We start from the raw sequence: 22735 nt of genomic DNA, 5'->3' as shown, positions 1-22735 counted from the left end.
TTTAATTTGGAGAGAACTGACATCTTTATAATAGCATTTATTTAGATCTTTTATGTTCTTCAGAAATGATGATTGTGATGATTTTTGCCGTAAAGTTCTTAAATATTTCTTTTGGGTTAATCCTTGGTATTTTATGGTTTTGTTGCATTTGTGAGTGGGGTCTTCATTGCTTTCATGTTTAAATACTCCTTTAGTTCACCAGTCCCCAACTTTTTTGACACCAGGGACCGGCTTTTGTGGAAGACAATTTTTCCATGTGTGGGTGTGGGGTGAGTGGTGGGGATGGTTTCAGGATGAAACTGTTCTACTTCAGATCATCAGGCATTAGATTCTCATAAGGAGCCGCAACCTAGATCCCTCACATGCACAGTTCACCATAGAGTTCATGCTCCTATGAGAACTGAATGCCTCCTCTGATCTGACAGGAGGTGGAGCTCAGGCGGTCATGCTCACCCACTGGCTGCTCACCTCCTGCTGTGTGGCCCAGTTCCTAATGGGCCATGAACTGGTACAAGTCCATGGCCTGGAGGTTGGGGACCCCTGCTTTAGTTCGATTACAGGTGCATTAGGTAAGTATTATTCCTACTTTTATGTTTCTTAGGGTGTCTAGTGCACGAATTTGTTAAATATTGGTATTAGTAATACAACTGTTGTTACAATGAAAAAATGTAAATCAAAATTTGAATCTACACAAGGAAGGAGAAATTACTATAATTGTAGGAGAGTGTGCAAGAGCCCACAGAAAATAAGTAAGAACCTTCATTTTTTTTTGCAATTTCCTTCTCAAACTCAACACCAAATTGAGGTGGATGTTATTTTACAGGTGTTCGATTTTGTAAAAGGAATGAATGGTTAAAACAATAAACATCTTAGCATCTTGTTGCGATGGTAATTCTCTGAACATATAAAATTAGGCCTGGGGAATGTAATAAAGAAAGAACGAGCAGTGTATCAAAGAGAAGAAAATGAAAGGAAACAAGAGAAGAACAAAGCATTTGGATGGAAGAGAGGAACAAGGAGATGGGAGAACTCATCAGGAAGGTGTGAGGCAGACAACAAGCATTTCCCATTGCAGCAGTGACTCCAGGACTAGAGAGAGATATATTCCATTATGCAGCAAATATTGACCAAGCACCTACATCATAACATCATTGCTGTGCTGGTACTATACAATGGTGGCCAAACCAGATGCGATCACTATTCATAGCTGCAAGAGAATCATCAAATAAATAGAACTTTGTTGGTCACTATAATAGAGTCCTTTGACAGGGCATGGATTAAGAAAATCTACATGGCTAGAGACATATAGTTCCCTAGCAGAAAAATTATAAAGGCAAGTACTCATTCAATCCATTTAGCAAATATGTATTGGGGCCCACTTGTGCCAGACACTAGGGATAGAGCCAAGCCTGCCCTGAGTCCTGCTCTGTTGGAGGTATAAGGGTAGAGACAGGCAGCATACAACAAATACATATGTTCATGGGGACAAGTGTTAAGGAGAATGCAGAGCAGGGCGAGGGAGAGTGAGAACTTGGATTCACTTTCATTGTTTTGCTTCTGATATTTTCAAAAGGTTGATTGAGTAAGGCCTCTGATCAGGTGACATGTGAAGGCTGACTTGAAGGAGGGGAGATCAGGAGCCAACTGGATATCTAGAAAAAGGGGGAACGTGTGTAAGGGCCCTGAGGCAGGAGTGCGCTTGGAATTTGGAAGGAGCTGCTAGGCAGTCAGAGAAGCAGAACAAGGGAAATGACATGTGAGAGAAAAGAGAGAAGGGTAGAGAAATGAGGGGACAGGAAGGAGGGGAGAGGAGGGGGGAAAGCAGGGGAGGAGGGGAGGAAAGTGAGAGACGGGCAGAGAGAGATGAGGGAGAGGAAGGAGGGGAAGGAGGAGAAAGGAGGGCAGAGAGGAGGGAAGGAGGGGTGAGAGAAGAGAAGAGAGGATGGGCGGAAGACAGAAGGTGGGAGGGGAAAGGGGGAGGGAGGTAGAGTGGGAAGTCACAGGGGGTCTGGGGCCGCTGTAAGCTCTAGGGCTTTTGCTGTTGGTGAGATGGTTTTGAGCAGAGGTGGGCCATGATTTGACTTACATTTTAGGGAACCAGGATTCCTCTATGGGCAAGTTTGGGGCATGCCTTTCCTGGGGAAAGATTCAGGGCCACTGTGAAATAAATTGGACTAATGGGTCAGCAGACAGCCCTTCAAAAAAAGGGAAAAGGGGAACTTCCATCTGTTCCCTATAAATTGAGAACTCAAGAAGACTGGACAAAGGTTACTAGGGATGGGAAGAAGAAGGTGAACACATTTGACTCTAACTGGGCTCTACTATGGAGTTACATAGTGTGGTCCTGGGAAAATAGATTTCCCCAAATCGATCTCATCTGAGAAGCATGACACTTGTGAGGAACTGCTGATGAGAGTGGGGGGAACAGAGAGTACTAAGCAGCAGGGCTGGCTCTGACAACCCGCACTAAAAAGTTGGCTCTACTATCCTAGGACTGTGGCTTCAGGCAGGTAAAAAAACCACTTGGGGTCTCAGTTTCTTCATCTATAAAATGAGGATAACAGATTCTCTCTCATGGGCTTGCTGAGAGAATTGAGTGAGATAATGTTTGCAAAGCACAGTACCTGGTACCTAGTAAGTGCTCAAATGTGAAAACCAAACACTATTATTATCACTCTTACCCTCTGGAGCAAGCAAGATTCTATCCTGAGGTCCTTTTCTGTCATTTCTTAATAACATTTAGCATTTAACTGGCACTTATTCTCTGCCAGGCCTTGTTGTAAGTGCTTTTCATATATTAGCTCATATACTCTTCATTTGTTTTAGTTTCTTTTTTTTAAATTTAGAGACAGAGATCTTGCTATGTTGCCCAGGCTGCTCTTGAACTCCTAGGCTCAAGTGATCCTCCTGCCTTAGCCTCCAGAGTAGCTGGGATTACAGGTGTGTGCCAACATGCCCAGTGTATATTAGCTTGTATACCATTAAAACAACCCTATGAGGTAGGTATTATTACTCTCTTTCTACAAATGAGGTGGTTGAGGCACAGAGAGGGTAAACAAATCATCCAAGGTCACACAGCTAGTGAAGGACAGAGCTGGGACTAGAACCCATGGGGTCTAGTTTCAGTCAATCCTCACTCTTATTAAATGCTGTACTAGACTACCTCTCTGCTCATTCAGTGCTCATAGTTCTTTATCAAAGACAGGAAACAAGCTGGGTATGGTGGCATGTGCCTGTAGTCCCACCTACTCAGGAGGCTGAGGCAGGAGGATCACTTGAGCCCAGGACTTCAAGACTAGCCTGGGCAACATAGCAAGACCCTGTTCCTAAAAACAAACAAAAACAACAGATAGGAAACAATTTTCATCTTGAGTCATGTATGGGATCTTCTGTGTTTGGTTTCCTACTACTCAGCAGATGGAGAGAACGGCTTTGGAACCGGATCAATGTGGGTAGAGATATAACATCCATCTGGGTAGGTCGCCAAGCTGCTTTGGGCCTTGGTATTTATCCATGAAGTGGGGATGATGAGATATATAAGAGACAAGTGTTCAATAAGTGGAGGCTACTATTGCCAATAGTGATAATGCTACACTTTGTTCAGTAAAAATACTACCATACAGTAGACTCTCTCTTTTTAACAACTTTGTTATCTCTTTGGTCAAGGTGGTAATTTTCACCCCTGAATTTCTAATAGTCATTTGCCTTGTGGTGACTGTGATTGATCACCAGAAAAGACTGTGGTATTCCTTTCTCTGAAGTCTTTGGGAGAAGATATATGCCTATATGCCCGCCAAACACGACCCGCCAGTTCCTGTCTAGAGATGGCAGCCTGGGCTGCAGAAGCTTTAGAAGCAGTTCAAGACCACACGTTTTACAATTTTCACTTCTTTGAACTGAAACCATCAAGGCACAGGACCAGGAGGACATGAAGGTGGAGAGGGGAAGATGTAGCCATTTTTTCTCTATGCTCCTCTTTCCCCAAAAGGGTCAATCGTGAACATCTTTATCCCCAGCATTCTATTTTCTTCTCCTTGTCCCAAACCAGAGGAAGAGAGAGCTTTTAAAAAACTCTCTCTGACAGAAAAGGTTCTTTAAGTCTTCCTAAGTAGAAGTGGTAGCAGTAGCAGTAGTAATAATAATATTAATAATAATAATAATAATAAAATCCATCCTTGGTCCAGGGATAGGTCAGAGCTCTTGTGATTTAAGCTGGTGTCTACACCAGGAGAACAAAGAATGCTGGGTTGGACATGGGGTTACACGAGGAGGCAGAGTAGCAGAAAAGAACTACAAATACAGACTGTGAGTCAGGCAGATATAGGTTCAAATTCTGGCTCTGCCATTTACTTCTTGTGTCACCTTGCCTTGGTGGGGCATAGAGCCATAGCCTCTTTACATGTCAGTGTCCTCTGAATGATGGAGTAGGGCTCATGAAAGGATTAAATGAGATGGTTTATATAAAGCACTCAGCATAGTGCCTGGCCTACAGTAAGTACTCTGCAAATGTTGGTTGGTGTTATCATTTTGAGACAAATGATAGGAGAAGATACTTCTCACTGCAAAAGTGTAACATCCAGCATCCTTGTTTTAGGTTCATGAAGATGTACCCCTGAGCAAATATAAAGGCTTGTTTAGAGAAAATGTTAAAATCAATATAGGACACTGAATTTATTAGAAAGATCAATTCAGATAGCCATCCTGTGATCTCAAAGACCAATAATTCTAGTTCCCCAAGGTTTTCTTATAAAAGAAAGAAAATATTTACTCCAACCATTCATCTGCCTTAAGCAGATTCCATCTTTTCCTGAACAATGTCCTGTTCAGAGTTTTGTGTCCCTGCAAAGGCACTGCTCAGCTATGTTTGAACTAAACCTTCACCTAGGCAGGCCAACTTTGTCCCCCCTACATAATGTGGTCTATCCAGAGCACACCAATGAACAATGAACAGTGGAACCAATAAGCAATGTATGTCCCTGAAACAGACTGGATTAGATCCAAGGTGGTTTCACCATGTTCTTTTGTATTCCTCCCATTGACAGGTGAAGTCTAATTTTGTCCCCATGAGTCTGGGCTGGACTTAGTGACTGCCTGACTGATTGAATGCAGTACAATTGACATCCTAGGATTTCCCAGGCTAGGTCATATAAAGCCTTGCAGCTTCTGCTTGGTCTTCCTGGAAGGTTTGCTCTTGGAACTCTTAACTACCATATAAAACAAGCCTATCCACATGGAAAGGTCCTGAGACCACAGGGGGAATCAGGGGACCCAGCTGAGCCCAGCTTTCCACTGTGCCTTCCTTTGTAGGTGTTAAGCTTGAGTGAGGTCCTTTCAGACCTTCTAACCTACCCATCTACCAGCTAAATACCACCAAATGACCTCCAATGATGCCACATGGAACAGAAAACTCACCCAGGTGATCCCTACTCAAATTCCGAATCCACAAAATTATGAGTAATAAGATGGTGGCAGTTATAAGCCACTAAGTCTTGGGGTGCTTTGTTGTACATCAACAGATAATGAAACACAAACACTGCTGGACTCTTGTGACTCAGGCCCAGAGGCTGAACCAACCATTAATGAAGGCTTTTGGCAAGGGCTCATTCACTGGATTTTGGAAGACAACAACACCTGAGTGGCACAGATGAGACAAAGGGGAATGTGTTTCTGTAGGCCATCTGTCCTAGATGCTGCTTTCGAATGAATTTGAATACTTCCCTTTTGAACATACACCAAATGCCAGTAGTGCCAATGCACTAGCCAGCCAGGTGAACACCAGTGACATGAACGAACTGTTCTTTAGTGCTACAAGGAAGCTACTGACTGCAGCGTTCATGCCATCAAGTTGGTGATGTAACTAGCATGCTCTTTGTTGTTAAAAGGTGACAGTTTGGCACAAGGACATGTGAATTCAAGTGATTAGATGCAAACTAAGAGAGACGACTATTTCTGAGAGCTGTGGGTTAATTTTTTGGCTGTTCTCGGAATGGAAAATGATTGTGAATTTTGGGGGAAAAATACCAGAGCAATCTGTTTTCTTGGCCGCCTGCTATGGAGCAATTTTAAAGCATTGAAGTGCTTTCCATATTTTCTAATCACTCAAGTCCAGAGCTGATTATGGCTCTCAGCATCTCTCAGATTCACACCACTGGAGCCTCCCACATCTTTCAGGGAGAGGTTTCACCTTGAAAGCAGGTGCCTGGATTCAGAAGGCACATCTTGCTACAGCAGGAACACAGTTTAATTGTAGCACAGTTCCACAAGGGCCAGGCATTTTGGAAAATCACTGATGGCCCAACTCTGAGACAACCTAGATTCACTTTCCCTTATCTCACAAAAACAAAACATAACCTCTTCTCCAAACAGAAAAAACAAAAACAAGCCCTACCAGAAACTGAATTCTTCCAAACAAAAACCAGAAACATTTAGATTATTGAGACCTGTGGGCAAGGACATGACCGCATTCACAGGCGTGCACACACACACACATACACACACAGTTGCATATGATTAAACATCTCTAGAAGGAGCTTCATGAAACTGGAAACTGTGGTTTCCTCTGTGGAGAATTGGGGAACTGGAGAAAATTAGAGGGTTGATGATGGAAGAAGACTTTTTTTTTACCTTAACCTTTGGAATATTTTGAATTTTTAAAAATCATATATTGTGTTACTTTTCAAAATAATGAAGTAGAATAATTCCAAACCTGCAATTAAGATGTGCTAGGCTGTGTATTTAATGCTTTGTGTATATTCACATTTTAATCCTTACAATAACCCTATGATGCAGACATCATTATGTATTTTCCTGATTTTACAGATGAGGAAACTGAGATACGGAAAGGTTAGGTGACTTGTCCGAGGTCACACAGCTAGTAAATGCAGAACTGGGATCTGGACCCAGAGTCTGGTTCTGGAGTCTGTCCTTTAAATTGCTACGTAATACTGCCTTGCCCAAAATAAACATACTCAGGCCCTTGATCATACTTGAGTTGGAGTAGATAAAATTGTTCCTTTCTTCTCTCACATGGTCAATGTCAGGTCAATATCATGACTTTGAACAAGTTGCTTAATCTTTCTGAGCCTTCGCTGCTAGTATGTACCAGGTATTCTTCCAGGCTTTGTGGATAACTAGTGAATAAAATAGAGTCCCTGGTCTCCAGAAACTTCCTGTATCCTGGCAGAAACAGGCAATAAATAAACAATCACAGAAACCATGATATAAGCAGTAAAGAAAAATTAAAGGGTTCACTGACAGATGAGGATTGGGAACCCTGATTTATGCTGAATGGTCAGGAAGTATCATTTACACAGAGTGCTGAAAAATGGGCAGGAGTAAAGCAGGGAAAAATGGAAGGGGGCGGGGGAAACGAAAAATATTATAGTGAAGAGAACAGCCTATGGAAAAACCTGGGGCAGGGAAGGGGTGTTTGTCTGAAGACAGAAAGGTCTGTGTGGCTAAAACAGAGTGAAATTGAGTTTGGAGCAAGAGGCAGATCATGTAGACCAGCGGTCCCTAAGCTTTTTCGCACCAGACACTGGGTTTTGGGGAAGACAATTTTTCCATGGCCAGGTCAAGGAGGATGATTTGGGGATGAAACTGTTCCACCTTGGATCATCAGGCATTAAATTCGAATAAGGAGCACACAACCTAGATCTCTCTCATGCACAGTTCACAATAGGGTTCGGCCCCCTATGAGAATCTAACGCAAATGCTGATTTGAGAGGAGGTGGAGCTCAGGCGGTAATGCCTGCTGTCCTCCTGCTGGTACCAGTCCGTGGCCTGGGGGTTGGGGACCCCTGTCGTAGACCATGATTTGGCTCATGTCCCACCCTCCAACTGCCATCGAACATGTTTGAATTGTGCATCCTATCAGCAAAATTTTAAAATGTATATAAATAGGTATCTATATTCATATCTAGATCTATATTCCTATCTTTATATATAGATACACATACTAAAATATGAACAAAAACATTTTCAAAAATAGAAACTAAGAAGAATGACAAAGTAAATGATGAAGGTGCTGATACTTTCTCCTTGCTTCCCAAAGGATCGTCTTGTATATCTCGTGATCTACCTCATCTTCACCTTGGGACTACAGCTCTAATCCAGAAAGCAGCATGACCTGTGTTAAGTGAGATTCAAAGAAACAGAATCTCTTATCATGAAACCATGAGAACTCTCCTGACTTTGAGGGGGGCTCCTTTTGCACAAACTACTAGTTGTGCAAGGATTTCACAATTTTCCTAAGAGCCCTGGGAAGCCACTGAAGGTTATAAGTAGAAATGACATAACCTGATTTACTTTTTAAGATTACTTGGGCTGCTGCATGGAACATATGTCTAGGCAGTGGCAATGGAAGAACTGAAAGACCAGCTAGGAAGCTACTGCAGGAAGGCAGGAATGCAGGCAAGCGATGGAGATGGTTTGGAATAAAGTGCTGCAGGAGGGAGAGCAGTAGATACATTTGAGATCCATGTTGGTGGTGCTATATTTTGTGAAAGGAGAATAATAATGTTAGCTATGAAGCATTATTGTGAAGCATAAGTTTACAGAGGTGTAAATGCTTTGTCAACAGTAAGGTGCCAAAGATAACTATTAATATTACTATAGATGATGAAAACAAATACTAGAGAGACCCTAACTTGCCCAAAGTCACACGACTGCTTAGTAGTTGGGATGAAGGAGTAAAAGCAGTTGGCCTGCAATCTCTTTACTCCCTTCTCTGGGGCTGTATCCCAGGGGAAAGAAAAGAAGGCTCATGACTAGGTCTAACATCCTTGTCTGTGTAGATAATGATATTTAGCATGTCCCTGGCTAAGAATTACCTCTAGTAAACAGATCCCAGGACCTGTGGAGGAAGGCTTCTTGGAGAATATCACGTCAGCTATACAACTCTCTGTGGTATAACAGGAAGATGTTTTGTGATTGAAATGCCCCATGCTCTGCAAGGAGAGGTGACCCTGTGTTCCTTACCTATTATTCTGAGTGAGGTGTGTGTCCAATGAAGGAAGATAGGTCCTTGGGAACCACTCTTGGGTCACAGATTTTTCTTTACCTCATATGAACTTCTTGATTGCTTATATTCTTGAAATTATTTAGCAAAGCCTGATATTGGGTAAGATCTCGGATTCATACAACATGATTCGACAATCAGATCCCCTGGCTTCATTCAGTGGCACGTACCTATTTCCTAGGCTGTATTAGCTCCTGAGTAACATTGAGCCCAATTATAAAGTCCAAGGATGAAGGGAGAACATACTTGGTTATATCTGAACCCCTTACTAGTGGCAAAACTAATATTTATTTGACATATCCGATATCTACCAACTTGAAAATAATTTTGGGGAATATTTATGCAGTTGAAGAAACGCAATGTATTTGGCCTCATTGTGACTGAGTAACACTGGAAGTACACAATAATGGGTTGTTTGTGATGGTTCATGTGATTACACTGGGAAGTGAGCCAGGCTTTTTGGGTCTCCAATGACAGCTCCCAAGCAGTTCTCGAAGAGAGGGCTTTTTAGATGCATAGATGCTCAACTCCCACCCTCCAATTGCCAAAGAATCAGTACAGTCTCAATGTTCTGCCATGAATATCACTCCCCAAACCACTCATGGACCTCCTAAATCACAGAGTTCTTTTTCTCTCTTTTTTAAGGTGCACAATTTACCTTCACACACAATTTTGTTTTGAAAATTAGAAATGATGACAAAAGAGAACTGTTACTTTAGCTGGAAGGGAGGGAAACCTTTTTGTCCTCTCTGCTTCATAACAAACTATATTTATGCTGGAGGCATCAAAAGATAGAATCAGCACACGGACCTCACATCCTATTCCTGGTACAAAAACCACTGATGGTGAACTGAGCTGTTGTAGATAAAGCACGTCAAAGGGCCAGGGCTGCTTCTGGCAGAAGCTCAACAAGAGGAGGCTGGCAGGCGTGCATGACGACAGCACAAACATGTTTTATGCAGAGAAGCCTTTTGACATCCTTTTCCCCCCAAACAAGTTCCCAAACCAAAGCTTGATGTTTACCTTCAGCGAGTGGGTCAAGGGTGTGTATCATGAGTTGGAAGATGCTATTCCTCATGAGACTGTTGTGGAGGGAGGCAGAGCTTCCACCTCGCTGGAGACGTGGCTTAGCCTGAGCAGAGAAACCAAAGAGGTGGTTAGTCTCAGGAATGAAAGGCAAGTGCATTATAGACAAGATCCTCACCTAGTCTGGTGGCCACTCATTTCTGTCGCATGATCACACACTATTAAGCCAAAGATTTTCAAAGTACATTTCAAAGCCCTTGAGGGAATGGCTCTCTCACATTCTTTCCTACTAAATGAATGCATTGCTTCCCTTTTTAAAAAGAGCTTTGTAAATGCCAGACAATGTATTATATGCTTCACATCCCTTCATTTATCTTATTTGCAAAATGAACCCTATGAACTAGATGCTATTATTTATTCTTGTTAGATAGATGGGGACATTTCATCTCAGAGAAGTGAAATGAGGTGTCCAAGTCACACTGACAAGAAGTGGAGGCTGGAGGAATGGATCCCAGATCTGCTTTTCTCAAAGACTGTTCTCTAAACCAGTGGGTGGTCTCTAACATTTTTGAAGTGTGCATCCTATCAGTAAAATGTTTAAATGTATATAAATAGGCATCTATGCCCATATCTGCCTAGATACACATACTAAAATACGAACATATGAAAACACTTTCAAAAATAGAAGTTAAGAAGAATAACACAGTAGACGACGAAGGTGCTAATATTTTCTCCTTGCTTCCCAAGGTCTCCTTGCTTCCCAGAGTCTTGCACATCTCCTGAGCCACCTCATCTCTACCCTGGGACTACAGCTCTAATCCAGAAAGCAGCATAGCCTGTGTTAAGTGAGATTCAAGGAGCAGAAGCTCTTATCATGAAACCATGAGAACTCTCCCGACTTTGAGGGGGGCTCCTTTTCCACAAACTACTAGTTGTGATCCTTTGGCCAAATAAATGGAACTGGTAGGTGAGAAGGAAGAATGAGTATCTAGAGATAAGGTTACTGACAAACTCTTTTTCTTTTATCTTCAAAAGCAAACAACCTAAAAATTTCCAAACCCTCTGTATTTTGATGGGTTTTTATCCTGAATAGGAACTGCTGTCTCCCCATGGTTGATTTTGTGTTGATCATCACAAGAGAAGACTCTCTGAGGCAGCCAAGCTTTATAGACAGACAGATTTAAGGAGTTGAAAGGTATTGTAATGTAAAAGAATTAATTTCTTATTGAACTTTCAGTGTAAAAGTTTGACATGTAAATTTTCCAGGGCAGGTAAAAATAAAATACTGTTCTCCACTATGTCTTTCAAACTTCTGCATAACAGGTTTTCTAAAATGTTCCATCGTACTCCAGACCCACAAGGGGGCTTCCCCAAAAATGTCCCATAAGAGACTCTATGATCAAATACATATTTGATATATATTGGAAAGTGCTATATCCTAGACCAACTCACCTTAGAGTTTCAAACTACACATTAGACCACTAAGTCTAACACTACAGAAATCTGTTTAACTTGATTAACTTGGGCAGTGTTATTATCCATAGGATCTTATTTTGTAAAACACTTGTTAACAATCATGGTCCACATATTTGGAGACAAACATGAAACCCATAGAAAGTATGAGTAAAATCTCACTATGAGATACCCGAAGAAATCTGGCTCTCCTAATGTGATTTATTATAATATTCTATTGGAAATCACATTTCCAATTCAATAGGGTTGGAAAAGAATCAGTGGGGATTACTGGTGTCTCAATGGTGAATTATGGTTCCTTAATAGAAGAGATTGAGTCTGTATCGTGTTCTGGTACTGGATCAGGTGTATTCTATGGGCTCCCAATGAATGTTATGTCTTTGCCCTGAGCATTACAGGAGGAAGGACAGGGTCATATGTATCTTTACTACTAACTATTTTAGCCTTGAAAGTCTTAAACATTTTTTAATGCATTGTATTGCTAGTTATAGAGGATTCAGATGATTAAGGTTCAAAACATTTTAGGAGCAAACTTAGGAGACTTGAATAAAATGGAAATGTAATCACTGTTTGATGGCTGAACACAAAAATTCTGAAGGTTGTTTCTTTACCACGCTGCAAAATCTGAAATGCGATGTGTTAATTAAATAGGAATTCGAAAATGTGTTTATCAATAATAACTTGTCATAAATATTATGGTCCTTATTCCGTGAAACTGGAAGAACTCTGGTGTGGAGATCTTCATTTGAAAAAGATTACATCTAGAGAAGTACTGAAAGCATTCTTTTGTGTATTATATATACATTAAGTATATAGGTCTCATGCAGCATTTCTTTTGATGAGACCAAAAGAAATTTCCAATCAGAGTATGTGCATGCAGATACACAAAGAAAACAAATATTGAGCATTAGATCGCACACTACCCCCAAATATTAATTCAACATCCCTTGGAATGCAATTTGGAAATATCTCACTCTTCCAACTTCTACGAAAGTTCATACCAAATGGAAGAGAAAATTCAAACTTTTGAAACCTAGTCCCAGAAGACATGCGTCCATGAATGCCAGAATTCAGTCATCACTAATTGTAGCACGGAGTAGAAGTACACACCAAGTGTTAGACTATTTAAGTATTCCAAGAGAGAGAGTAATGTGTTGAGCACACAAACCCCTCTCACTCCCACCCCCGCCCCACACTCTCCACAGGCACACAAGCAGGTACAGACAAAGCCACTGCTTCCTACCGGTAGAGTTGGTTCATCCTTGTCCCTGGCTGCAGATGGCTGCATAAGAGAAAAAGGCAAAGACAAAAGACAAAGAAATAAATCAATGAAGAATCACATATGGCATTTACATTTAAAAACAAGCATCAGTATAGGGGAAGATTTCGTTCTTTCTGCTCCTGGGATGAGTTAAGCCAAAACAGGGGACTGAGGATGTATATTTCTAGCCAAAATATAATGGTTTATTTAGGTACATGATTCATTCTCCTGAAAGGTCAGAGTTGAATGGCCAACCCGAATGTCCAGCAATACAGAGCAGTTAAGTCAACTGTGGCCCAGCCATGCAGTGGAATACTATGTGATCATTAAAATGAATGAGGTAATTCACATGTTCTGACATGGAAAATATCTATTGATAACTGAAAAAATTAAACGTTTATAAATATTTATTGTTTCATTTCATAAAGGAAAATAAATTAATATTTTAGTGCATGTAAAGAAAAAAATTCTGCAAGAATGATACCAAACTGTTATTAGTGGTTATTACTGGGGGATGGGATTGCAAAGAAATGTCATTTTCTATATGTTTTGGGGGGAGTCAACATTCATTGCTCCATGTAGTATGAATAAAATAAAGCTCACAGAAGTTAGGCCACTGAATTAAAGAGTAGGATCATCCCATATGGAAATCAGATGACCCATCTTTCCTTCTGTTCCCATCACCTGAAGTTTTCTATTCTAAAAATAGAAGTCTCTGTCCAGTTGAGAAATGTGGATTAGAACACAAGGGCACATAAAGGCCTGGTAATCTGCTGGAAGCAAACACAACTCAGACAAGAGGGCAGTGGAATTCTACCCACATGACCCACCTGGACAGCTTTTACTTCCTCAACTCAATGGGAACTCTCCTTCTTCGCCAGAACCGGGGACCACCCTGGGATCTTTCCAACGAGATACAGGTGCCTGGTGAATAGTTCCTCATACTTAGACACCACCTTCATCACTTCACCTCAACTACAGGTGCAGACAGCAAGAACAAACTGGAACCTTCCCCTGTCTGGCCTTCTGGTCCTCCCCATTAGGGTCTGAACAGATGTCTGTCTTCAGGAATAATCACATACTTGGAGGAGAGTAGCCAGATGCAGAACAGTTTTAAAACCTTCATGTGCTCTAGGCTTTCTGTTTTAGGGTCTACCACACCTATCATGAAAAGATATTAAGATGTCCCCACATCCCATCTAAAATATACAATTACCTAAAACATACAGTTTTGTGTGAAAAAATAGAAGGGATTCTTATAATTTTGAATTTCAAATTATTTGCTATGTGCCAATCATTTAAGTTAGGATTAGCATGCTCAAAATCTTGCAAAGTGAAAAAATCAAATCTACAATTTATTTTCACATGTAACGGATTTTTAAGAAGGTGAAATTTAATACTTAATGAGGTTGATGTTAAATATTTTGTGGACATTCAATTAGACATTTAATAATTTTAATTTTTGTAGACACCTTTTTGGATTCTGGAGTCAATACCAATGTGTTTTTCCCCCCTTCTGGTTCCAAGCATTTTTATAGGCTCTTGAAGAACTTGCAAATCTCAGACATAGACAGAAGGGCTCTGCGTGGGTGGTAGTTTCTGAGCACAGCCTGTGGGCATCACTAAATTTGCCTTAACCCTTGGGTTGGGGGCTCTCTCGCAATGACTTCTCTAAAAACACTAATAGGGAAATATCCTGATGCCCTAGTTCCCAAGAGCCTGCTTGTGGAATTGGAGTGGACAGGAAACTGTCCTTTGATTTCCCACTTTCCTCTGAAAGGCACTGTATGATCCTGCTTCTCTCTGGCAGGTCCTCTCCTTTTCTCTCCTTCCACATCAGACAGCTCAACAAATGGCCTCACAGTCTACAGAGCAATCCCCTAGGGAAATTTTCCAGTACAGCAAGCTCAGCCTTTAGACATACATTGAGTTTAACCGTCAGAGCACGCCTGGTCAGTTAGCAAATTTACACCTTGTGGTTAAATGGGAGACCAATAATTATGAGCTGGAATTGATACCACAGTGTTAACACAGAACATGAAGGAACAGGATGAAAGTGGGGAGAGAAAAAGGTGGGCTTTATAAGGGCAGAAACGTCACCTGCTGAGAGTTTGAATTTTAAAAAAATATATCTAAATACATGATTTAAGGAAGGAAAAAAAATCCAAACCTGCTTTTGGTGTGAAAAGAAGAAAAAAATATCTACTCTATCGACTTCCTTTTTCTCTCACAGCAAGGAGGATCATAAAACATAAAAAGTGGAAGGAAAATGCCTTGTACATAGATTCTTCAGAGAAAAAACTGAGTGCAGAGACAGGCCTGAAATTCTCTACAAAATATCCCACTGTTTAATGTCTGCAGTTGACATCATTCGTTTTCTTTCAAGTGTAATCTGCAGACATGAATATACATCAGGGTATAATATGTAAATTTAGGTATACACACAAATGGCAGCGGAGGCCATTAAAACACCCCTCTACTTTCCTTTTATGTAGCCCTGTTGCAAAAGAGATAAGAAGTGTGACATATGATGGTAATTGCCCATTTCCAGGGGCTCACCCACATCTACTGATAATTCGAAGTTCACCTGACTTAGCCTTGCTCTAATTGCATCCTGAAGCAGCCTCACAGTACTGGCAATATGCAGCTGATTACGTTACAAATTCAATTTTAAAGGGGTTTAATTACACGGGAAGTAACTTGGGAAGGTGACAAAGAAATGATTTTAATGTGTATAGCTAGTGGGTTTTGGGTTGGCCTAGTGTTGTGAATTTATTTTCAGGGCCATTAAATATATGGCAAGTTTATTCTAACCCATGGGATATTACAGAAGACAACTTCTTCAAAAGAAGACTAACATGACTCTAAGGATTAATCTTGGCATTCTTATGATGCATTTTGCTTTTTAACCCCCTTAATTTTAAACACACCAAAATACCACTCATTTGGGCTGTATTAATATGAAAGCCCAATTCCTAGTGGTCAGCATGCTATGGATTGGCTTAACAAATTCCTATAAATAAATAAATAAATTTAATGAATACATTTATAAATAAATTTCCTATAGCTGTAGAAAAAATCTGTTAAGCCAATCCATAGTACACACACAGCAATTCTTTGAGGATTGTTTAAAAGAATTTGTAAACTACATCCTGAAGGTCTCAGGTCAGGGCTTTGGTGTGCCAATGCAGACTCCCCTCTCCCTTTATGAAAGCAAGACTTTGGCAGGCCATCTTCTACTTACAAGAAAATATTCTGTAATTCAAACCTTTATTCAATTAAACTGGCCCCCTTCTCAATGACTCAAATTAGTCATACGGTGATTGCACTTAAATTGAGCAACTGGAAGATGACTTTAATCTCTATTGTCCTTCCTGGTGGAAATCCCATTTCCTTTTTTTTCTTTTTTCTTTTTCTTTTTTTTTTTTTTGAGATGGGGTTTTGCTCTTGTTGCCCAGGTTGGAGTGCAATGGCATGATCTCAGCTCACTGCAACCTCCGCCTCCCAGGTTCAAGCAATTCTCCTGCCTCACAGCCTCCCGAGTAGCTGGGATTACAGGTGCCCACCACCACGCCCAGCTAATTTTTGTATTCTTAGTAGAGACAGGGTTTTGCTATGTTGGCCAGGCTGGTCTCGGACTCCTGACCTCAGGTTATCCGCCTGCCTTGGCCTCCCAAAGTGCTGGGATTACAAGTGTGAGCCGCTGCGCCCTGCTGGAAATCCCATTTCTATATAGGAATTTTGCTACTTATTTGATAGGTGTTTTGAAATTGTCCATTTATGCTTCCATCCCAGATAATAAAATGCATACATAGCCCATTTGGATAGCATTTTGATGCCATAAATCAATCCCAAGTCCTTAAATCTTCTTTCTTCCTTTGATCCTTGAAAGCCAGAAATGATTTTGCTGACTATAAAGTGTAGTTTTGATGGAACTTTGTATATAGCCTTTCACCACATACAGGCCCCTAGTTCCACCTCACACACATAAAAATTAGGCCAATACTGCAGTCCAGCTGCCTCAGGGCCACTCAGTAAGAGGATACTAACATGTCCACAGTTCACTCTGGTAATTATCTACTTACAAATCACACAATCAAATGGGTCACCATGAAGGCTTCACAGGCCAAAAGACAAGTGTGTAAACTAAGGGATGTGTTTTTTGGTCAATGACATGGCATCAGATATAGAAGAACAATCAACAATTCGTTGCAAAAGCTAAGTAACAGCCATAAACTTCCACCACTTTAACATTCCACCAAGTCCTGCAAAATGTGCCTAAAATGCATTATGCCAAGGACCTGGAAGCATTATAAAGTCTATAGAAATAAACTTAAACATATCATTTTTGTCAGAAAATAATCTGAAACAAATATGCCCATGATTAGAATATTAATCCAATATTCCAATGGACATGAATTTTAATGTCTTAGAATTCAGGAAGATTTGGTGAGGAATGATTTGAATGACTGATTTTCATTTAAAAAATTAACATGAAAGTATAAAATGATGTTTCCTTTTTCTTTCAATACATTACTGTAGTAAATAAAAACATTCAAAATGTCTCTCCTTCTTAAAGATGAATAAACCTCAAAGCCTATTGGGAAGACTAGATACAAGGTGCAAAGGCCTCAAATCTGAAATATAAAAGGAAAAACACCCTACCACCTCTTAGTCAGATGGAAGCTCATCTCTTTCTCCCTCCTTTTACTGTTAACATAGACCCTAAAACATTAAGGGAGGGGAGATTAAATAAACTCCTAGAGAAAGAAATAAAAATTTAAGTTCAAATTACTTTGACTGGTTGCTGGGTAATTATCTGACAATCATGGCCCTTCTGCAAAGAAGGAATCTCAGAGAACAATGAAGTGCTGAAGATGACAGCCCATGGTGCAGGAGTACCCACTTTATAATCCAGTTTAAAGAAATACACTGGGATGGACAGAAGGGGTAGAAATGATCTAAGTAAGAAGTGTGGTAATGAAAGCTCACATTTTGGAAGCAAAGCCTTTTGATGATTTGTTTGAATAATCTTCATGGTCATGAAATATTTGAGACAGTAGAAAAAAGTTTAAGAATAGATATCTTCGCCAATATGGAAGGAGTAGAAGAGAAATTGTTTAGAGACAGTTAAAGAACAATCTGGAATATGGAATACTCAGTAAGGCAAGGGGACCAGGGTGACTTCATGAAGCAGAATTTAACTGACAAGTTAAATCTACACAATTGTAATCACAGTCTCCAAAGTTTCTTGATCATATACCATTATCAGATAGAGTCTTGCTCTGTTGTTGCCCAGGCTGGAGTGCAGTGGTGCGACCACAGCTCCCTGCAACCTCAACTCCTGGGCTCAAGCAATCCACCTGCTTCAGCCTCCCAAGTAGTTGGGTCTGTAGGAAAGCACTATGATGCCCAGATAATTATGAGAAAAAAATTCTTTTTAGAGGCCAGGGTCTTGCTATATTGCCCAGACTGGACTTGAACTCCTAGTCTCAAGTGATCCTCCCACCTGAGCCTCCCAAAGTGCTGAGATTTTAGGTGTGAGCCACTGTTCCCAGCCTACCTACTTATGTATCTATGTGCTACTGGTAACCATTATAAAAATATGGACTAATTTCTTCCCTCTTTTAAAAAAGATAACAAATAGTAGTCTTAATATTTTTTTCTTGCATTCCAAATAATTATCTTGTGCACTCCACTGGAACATTAGCACAAACTTTTAAAAATGAATTCTTTCAGTGCCTCTCACAGAATTGATAAGTTATATGGAATGTATTAATATCTTTTACCCAACTCCTTCAGTTAGCCTCCCTAATACTGGAAGTTGTAAGATCCTTGAGGACAGGATTCACCTCTGTGCCTTCCACGGTCCCTAACTGTGGCTACTTAAAATGCAATTAAGAGGCCTGGGTGAGTGAGAGCATCCTGGCAGAACAGAACTGTGTGCTTCTGGGTCAGTTACCAGAGCTCCTCAGCTGCTTGTGTCACTGGCTAAATTAACAGTAATGGTGATTATTTAAGTCTACCTATTAAAGTCTATCTATTAAATCAATTAAAGATTAATTAATCTTTCTTATTAAGTATGTACATAGAAGACAGTAATCCTCATCTTACAAATGGAGAAAGAGAGGCAAGAAGGGCCCCAGGCTATTTCTGTACTTAGGATACTAAGCACCAGTGTTAATTCACTTAATTTAGGAATTAACAACCCAACTACCTCTGCTATCTCTTGCCTTCTCCTGAAAAATCCAGATGTTCCTAATTTACTTTGTTGTACCATTTTAGCAATTCTCACAATTGCTAATGAACAATTTTGATATGCCAATCAAACACAATCTGCTGGTGGTGTTCTGGCATTAGTCACACAAATTTCCTTTGACTAGTAAAGAATGCAATATGCACTCATCTATTAAGTCCTGGTTGCCTTACTTCCTTTAAGGAACGTGTCTAAGACAGGAGGTGTCCAACCTTTTGGCTTCCCTGAGCCACACTGGCAGAACTATATTAGGCCACACATAAAATACGCTAACACTAACGACAGCTGATGAACTAAAACAAACAAACAAACAACTCCTAATGTTTTAAGAAAGTTTAAGAATTTGTGTTGGGCTACATTCAAAGCTGTCCTTGGCCGCTTGTGCCCTGCGAGGTGCGGGTTGGGCAAGCTTGGAGGATGTGATTTTTTAAAAAGGTCTAACAAATGCTGGTGTGCAACAAACTACAGAATACTTTGTAGCAAATGAGGCAGATTTCAGTAATAATGTGTGCCAAGTGTTATATATATAATATCTCATCGAATCCTCACAAAAATAGGTATTATAAACATATACTCCCCCTTTTAACACATGAGGACCCTGAAGCTGATGGAATTGGACAATTTTTCCAAGGCCATATAGCCAGCAAGTGGCAGAGCTCAGATACGAACTCAGACAGTTTGACTCCAGAGCCTTCCTAAGTGCTGGGGAAAGGAGAAAGTGGCATTTTCCTTGCAGTGACCTGTGAGGAGGCTGCAGACAATACAACTTCAAATATAGTTAAAAAATAGTTCACATAACGTTAAGAATTGTTATGAGCTCTGACTTCCAATGGAGGTGAGAAAATAGTGGCAAGTGATTGTTGTGAATTTAGAATGAAAGCTTTGATTTGTGTTTATTTTGTAGAAAAAGCTAGTATCTGGGAGTAGAGAAAGTTACAGAGACTATTTTGTCTCTTCCAGCATCATTATTTAGACTCACTTACTATTGTCATGATTTACTATTATTATTTCTGTCTCTTGAATGTCATAGAGGCACTTTTTATGCCTTCAGAACGGCATAGATTTAAGTAAAACTGCAAATGAGTTGCTACATATATCAAGTTGACTTGTATTAAGGAGTTGATAGCTCAGCAGTAGGTGGGAAAAAAGGGGCCCCCTGGTGGTCCCAGTTATCACTGCGGTCATGAGACATTGTATATTTAGTTTATTTGGAAGTTCGGGTGGGCTCAGTCTTTGATTTATTTCTGACACTTCAAGGACTAGTACTATTTCTTTGTTTCAGGGAGAGAACAAACTCAAAAAATGAAAATAGTCACTCTTGGTGTTTAAAGCTTCAGTGAGAGAGTGGGAATGGCAAGTTTTGAATAAAGAAAATTCATTCATTTAACAGTAATTATTTGATAATATTTATCACACACTTATATATGGCCAAGGATTCTTTTAGGTTCCTGGGACTTAGGTGTGGCCCAAACTGGCAAAAATATCTGTCCTTATGGAACCTGCATTTCAGAATAAATATGTTATATCATTAAATTAACTAGATAGAAAGGGTAGGGAGTCATTATTGGATCACTTAAAATTAAGTGTTACATTTAAGAATATGCTTAAGAGGATTACCTGTGGCCTAATCATTACTTTTGTAGTCACATTTTATCACATATTTATTAATTCTAGATTTAGCATCTATTCTTGTTTGGAGAGAAGCTGGCAAAGACTATAAAAGTATAAAGAACAAGCTTGTGTCTATAAAATTATAAACAGTACATATATTAATAGTAGAATTCATTGAGCAAAGGGCATTAGATATTTAAAATGCATTTTAAAACTGATATAATTGAAGATATAATTAAATTTTTGATAATATTAGTGGTAACAAAATTTTTTGCCAATCTTTTATTTTAAAAAAGGTGAGATTTTTTAAAAATAAGGAACTCTGAACCTCAAAGAGAACAAAACCCCACAATTTGAATGTAATATAGTGATCTTTATGTATATAATTTTCATATTTATAGTCTTCTAGCTATAAACAATGCAGCCTCATTAATATAGCAGATTAATTCTTCACCACGTTTTAACTTCTGATCTCAGAAATATCAATGGTACCATATCAGCACCTGATTCCAAAAGGACTCTGGCACAATTTCCATATAGGCAGAAAAATATAGATGCCAGATTTGCTGAATTTAGTTCTGGAATTTCCAGAGAGCAAAAACATCATATAAACCCAATTTAAATATTTAATAATATAAATGCAAATCTAAGTAAAGTTGGGGAAAAATAAAGGGCACAAATATCAAGCATACAACACTTTCTGTTGAAAATGCACTGATAATGAGAACCAGTCTCACTCCTTGATCTGCTCTTCTTTCCCAAGAGAGGCCAAGAGGAAGCTAAATTCATTCATGTCACGAAGATGAGTTATAAAAGTGGGACGCAGCAAGTTCATTTCAAGCACTGCCTGGCTACTTCCACACTCCATTTCCACTGTGTGTCCCCTCCTCCCCACTTCCTCCCTAGTTCATTCTTTTGTATTATTTGTCTCATCTCTCTCTTTTTCACTATTAAGCACCCTTCTAAGGGCAGAGACCATTTCATTTGATATTATTCTACAGTACCTAGCATAGTGGTGCTCCATGCTCAGTAAATGCATGTTTAATAATAAATAAGTTAAATCAGATCTTGTATATTTTTAATGAGCCCATATGCTCATCCATAATGAGGCTGGCGGTAAATAGCTTCTTCTTGGTCCAACACTGAATTGTGTCACTTTCCTCTTGGCATTTGATACTGAGAGTGACCCACTGCTTCTTGAATCAGTCTCCTCCCAGGTATCTGGGATGTGTGCTCTGACCAGGTCACTACTTCCTCATTCCTGTGGAAATGCAACAATATCAAACCTCCCTTCTTTGAACTCCTGTGTTAAAGTCATCATTTCACAACGCTCTCGACTGCTTGTGTTTGCCATTTTGCCTGCTTTGTTGGACTTGTAAGCTTCTTGAGTGAGGGGGTCTTACATATTACACATCTTTATACTTCTAATTTTGCCCACCAGTGTGCTGCCACCCCACAGATGCTCTGCAAACATAGAAGTTTTGATTGCTGGTTATAAGCGGTGAGACTAGAGCTTTGAAAGGAAGGAGGATTCTCAAACATGCAGGAAACTCACCATGAGACACAAAAGAGTTGAGGTGACTGGGTCCAGTGTTGGGGACTACAGTATGGTCAGCGGAAACTATTTGACTAACACAGAGTGGCGTCATTAAAAAATTCTCTGGCTTCATCCCTGGGACCCTGTGCCCAGACACTGCTGTATGGGTCCCTTAACCTGAGAGAGCCAGTCTTTCTTTTGGTGGTCCAATTAGACCTGTACTACTAATGGCTGAGGTGAGTGCAGTAGGGGTCCTCTGTTTTGGCTGGTGAAAGGGTTGAATGGAATAGGCCCACCATGCAGTGAAGTGGAGAACATGGCAGTAAGAAACCGTTCCACTGGATGTTGACCATGATACACCTGGCCATCCTGGAAAACAGAGTAGATGGTAAGGACTAGGAGTCCCATTAGTGGGGCTTGACATGAGGACAGTTACCTTCTCAATTGTCCCTGGGGCTGATGCAGTTTAGGGTAGAGTGAGTCAAATTAAGATTCAAACTTATCCTCAACATCTTAGCTCACTCCCTGCACCCCATCTGCCATCCTTTGCTG

At 40.1% G+C, this 22735-nt stretch overlaps 1 protein-coding gene across 4 annotated transcripts in view; it reads right to left on the bottom strand.

Annotated features, from left to right (window-relative positions):
• Window positions 1-22735, bottom strand: part of SLC24A2 (solute carrier family 24 member 2) — a 428870-nt gene that overhangs the window by 102791 nt on the left and 303344 nt on the right. For all 4 annotated transcript variants that reach the window (XM_063650502.1, XM_054502072.2, XM_054502073.2 and 1 more), the window contains 2 exons: window positions 12762-12800; window positions 10043-10151 (listed from right to left, as the gene is read on the bottom strand). In XM_063650502.1, coding sequence (XP_063506572.1) covers window positions 10043-10151; window positions 12762-12800 — 148 coding nt within the window. The remainder of the gene's footprint in view (window positions 1-10042; window positions 10152-12761; window positions 12801-22735) is intronic.

Source organism: Pongo pygmaeus, chromosome 13 (genome assembly GCF_028885625.2).
Source record: "Pongo pygmaeus isolate AG05252 chromosome 13, NHGRI_mPonPyg2-v2.0_pri, whole genome shotgun sequence".
Classification (NCBI taxonomy): domain Eukaryota; kingdom Metazoa; phylum Chordata; class Mammalia; order Primates; family Hominidae; genus Pongo; species Pongo pygmaeus.
Note: the sequence above shows the minus strand (reverse complement) of the source record. Positions and strands in the feature narration are given on the sequence as shown.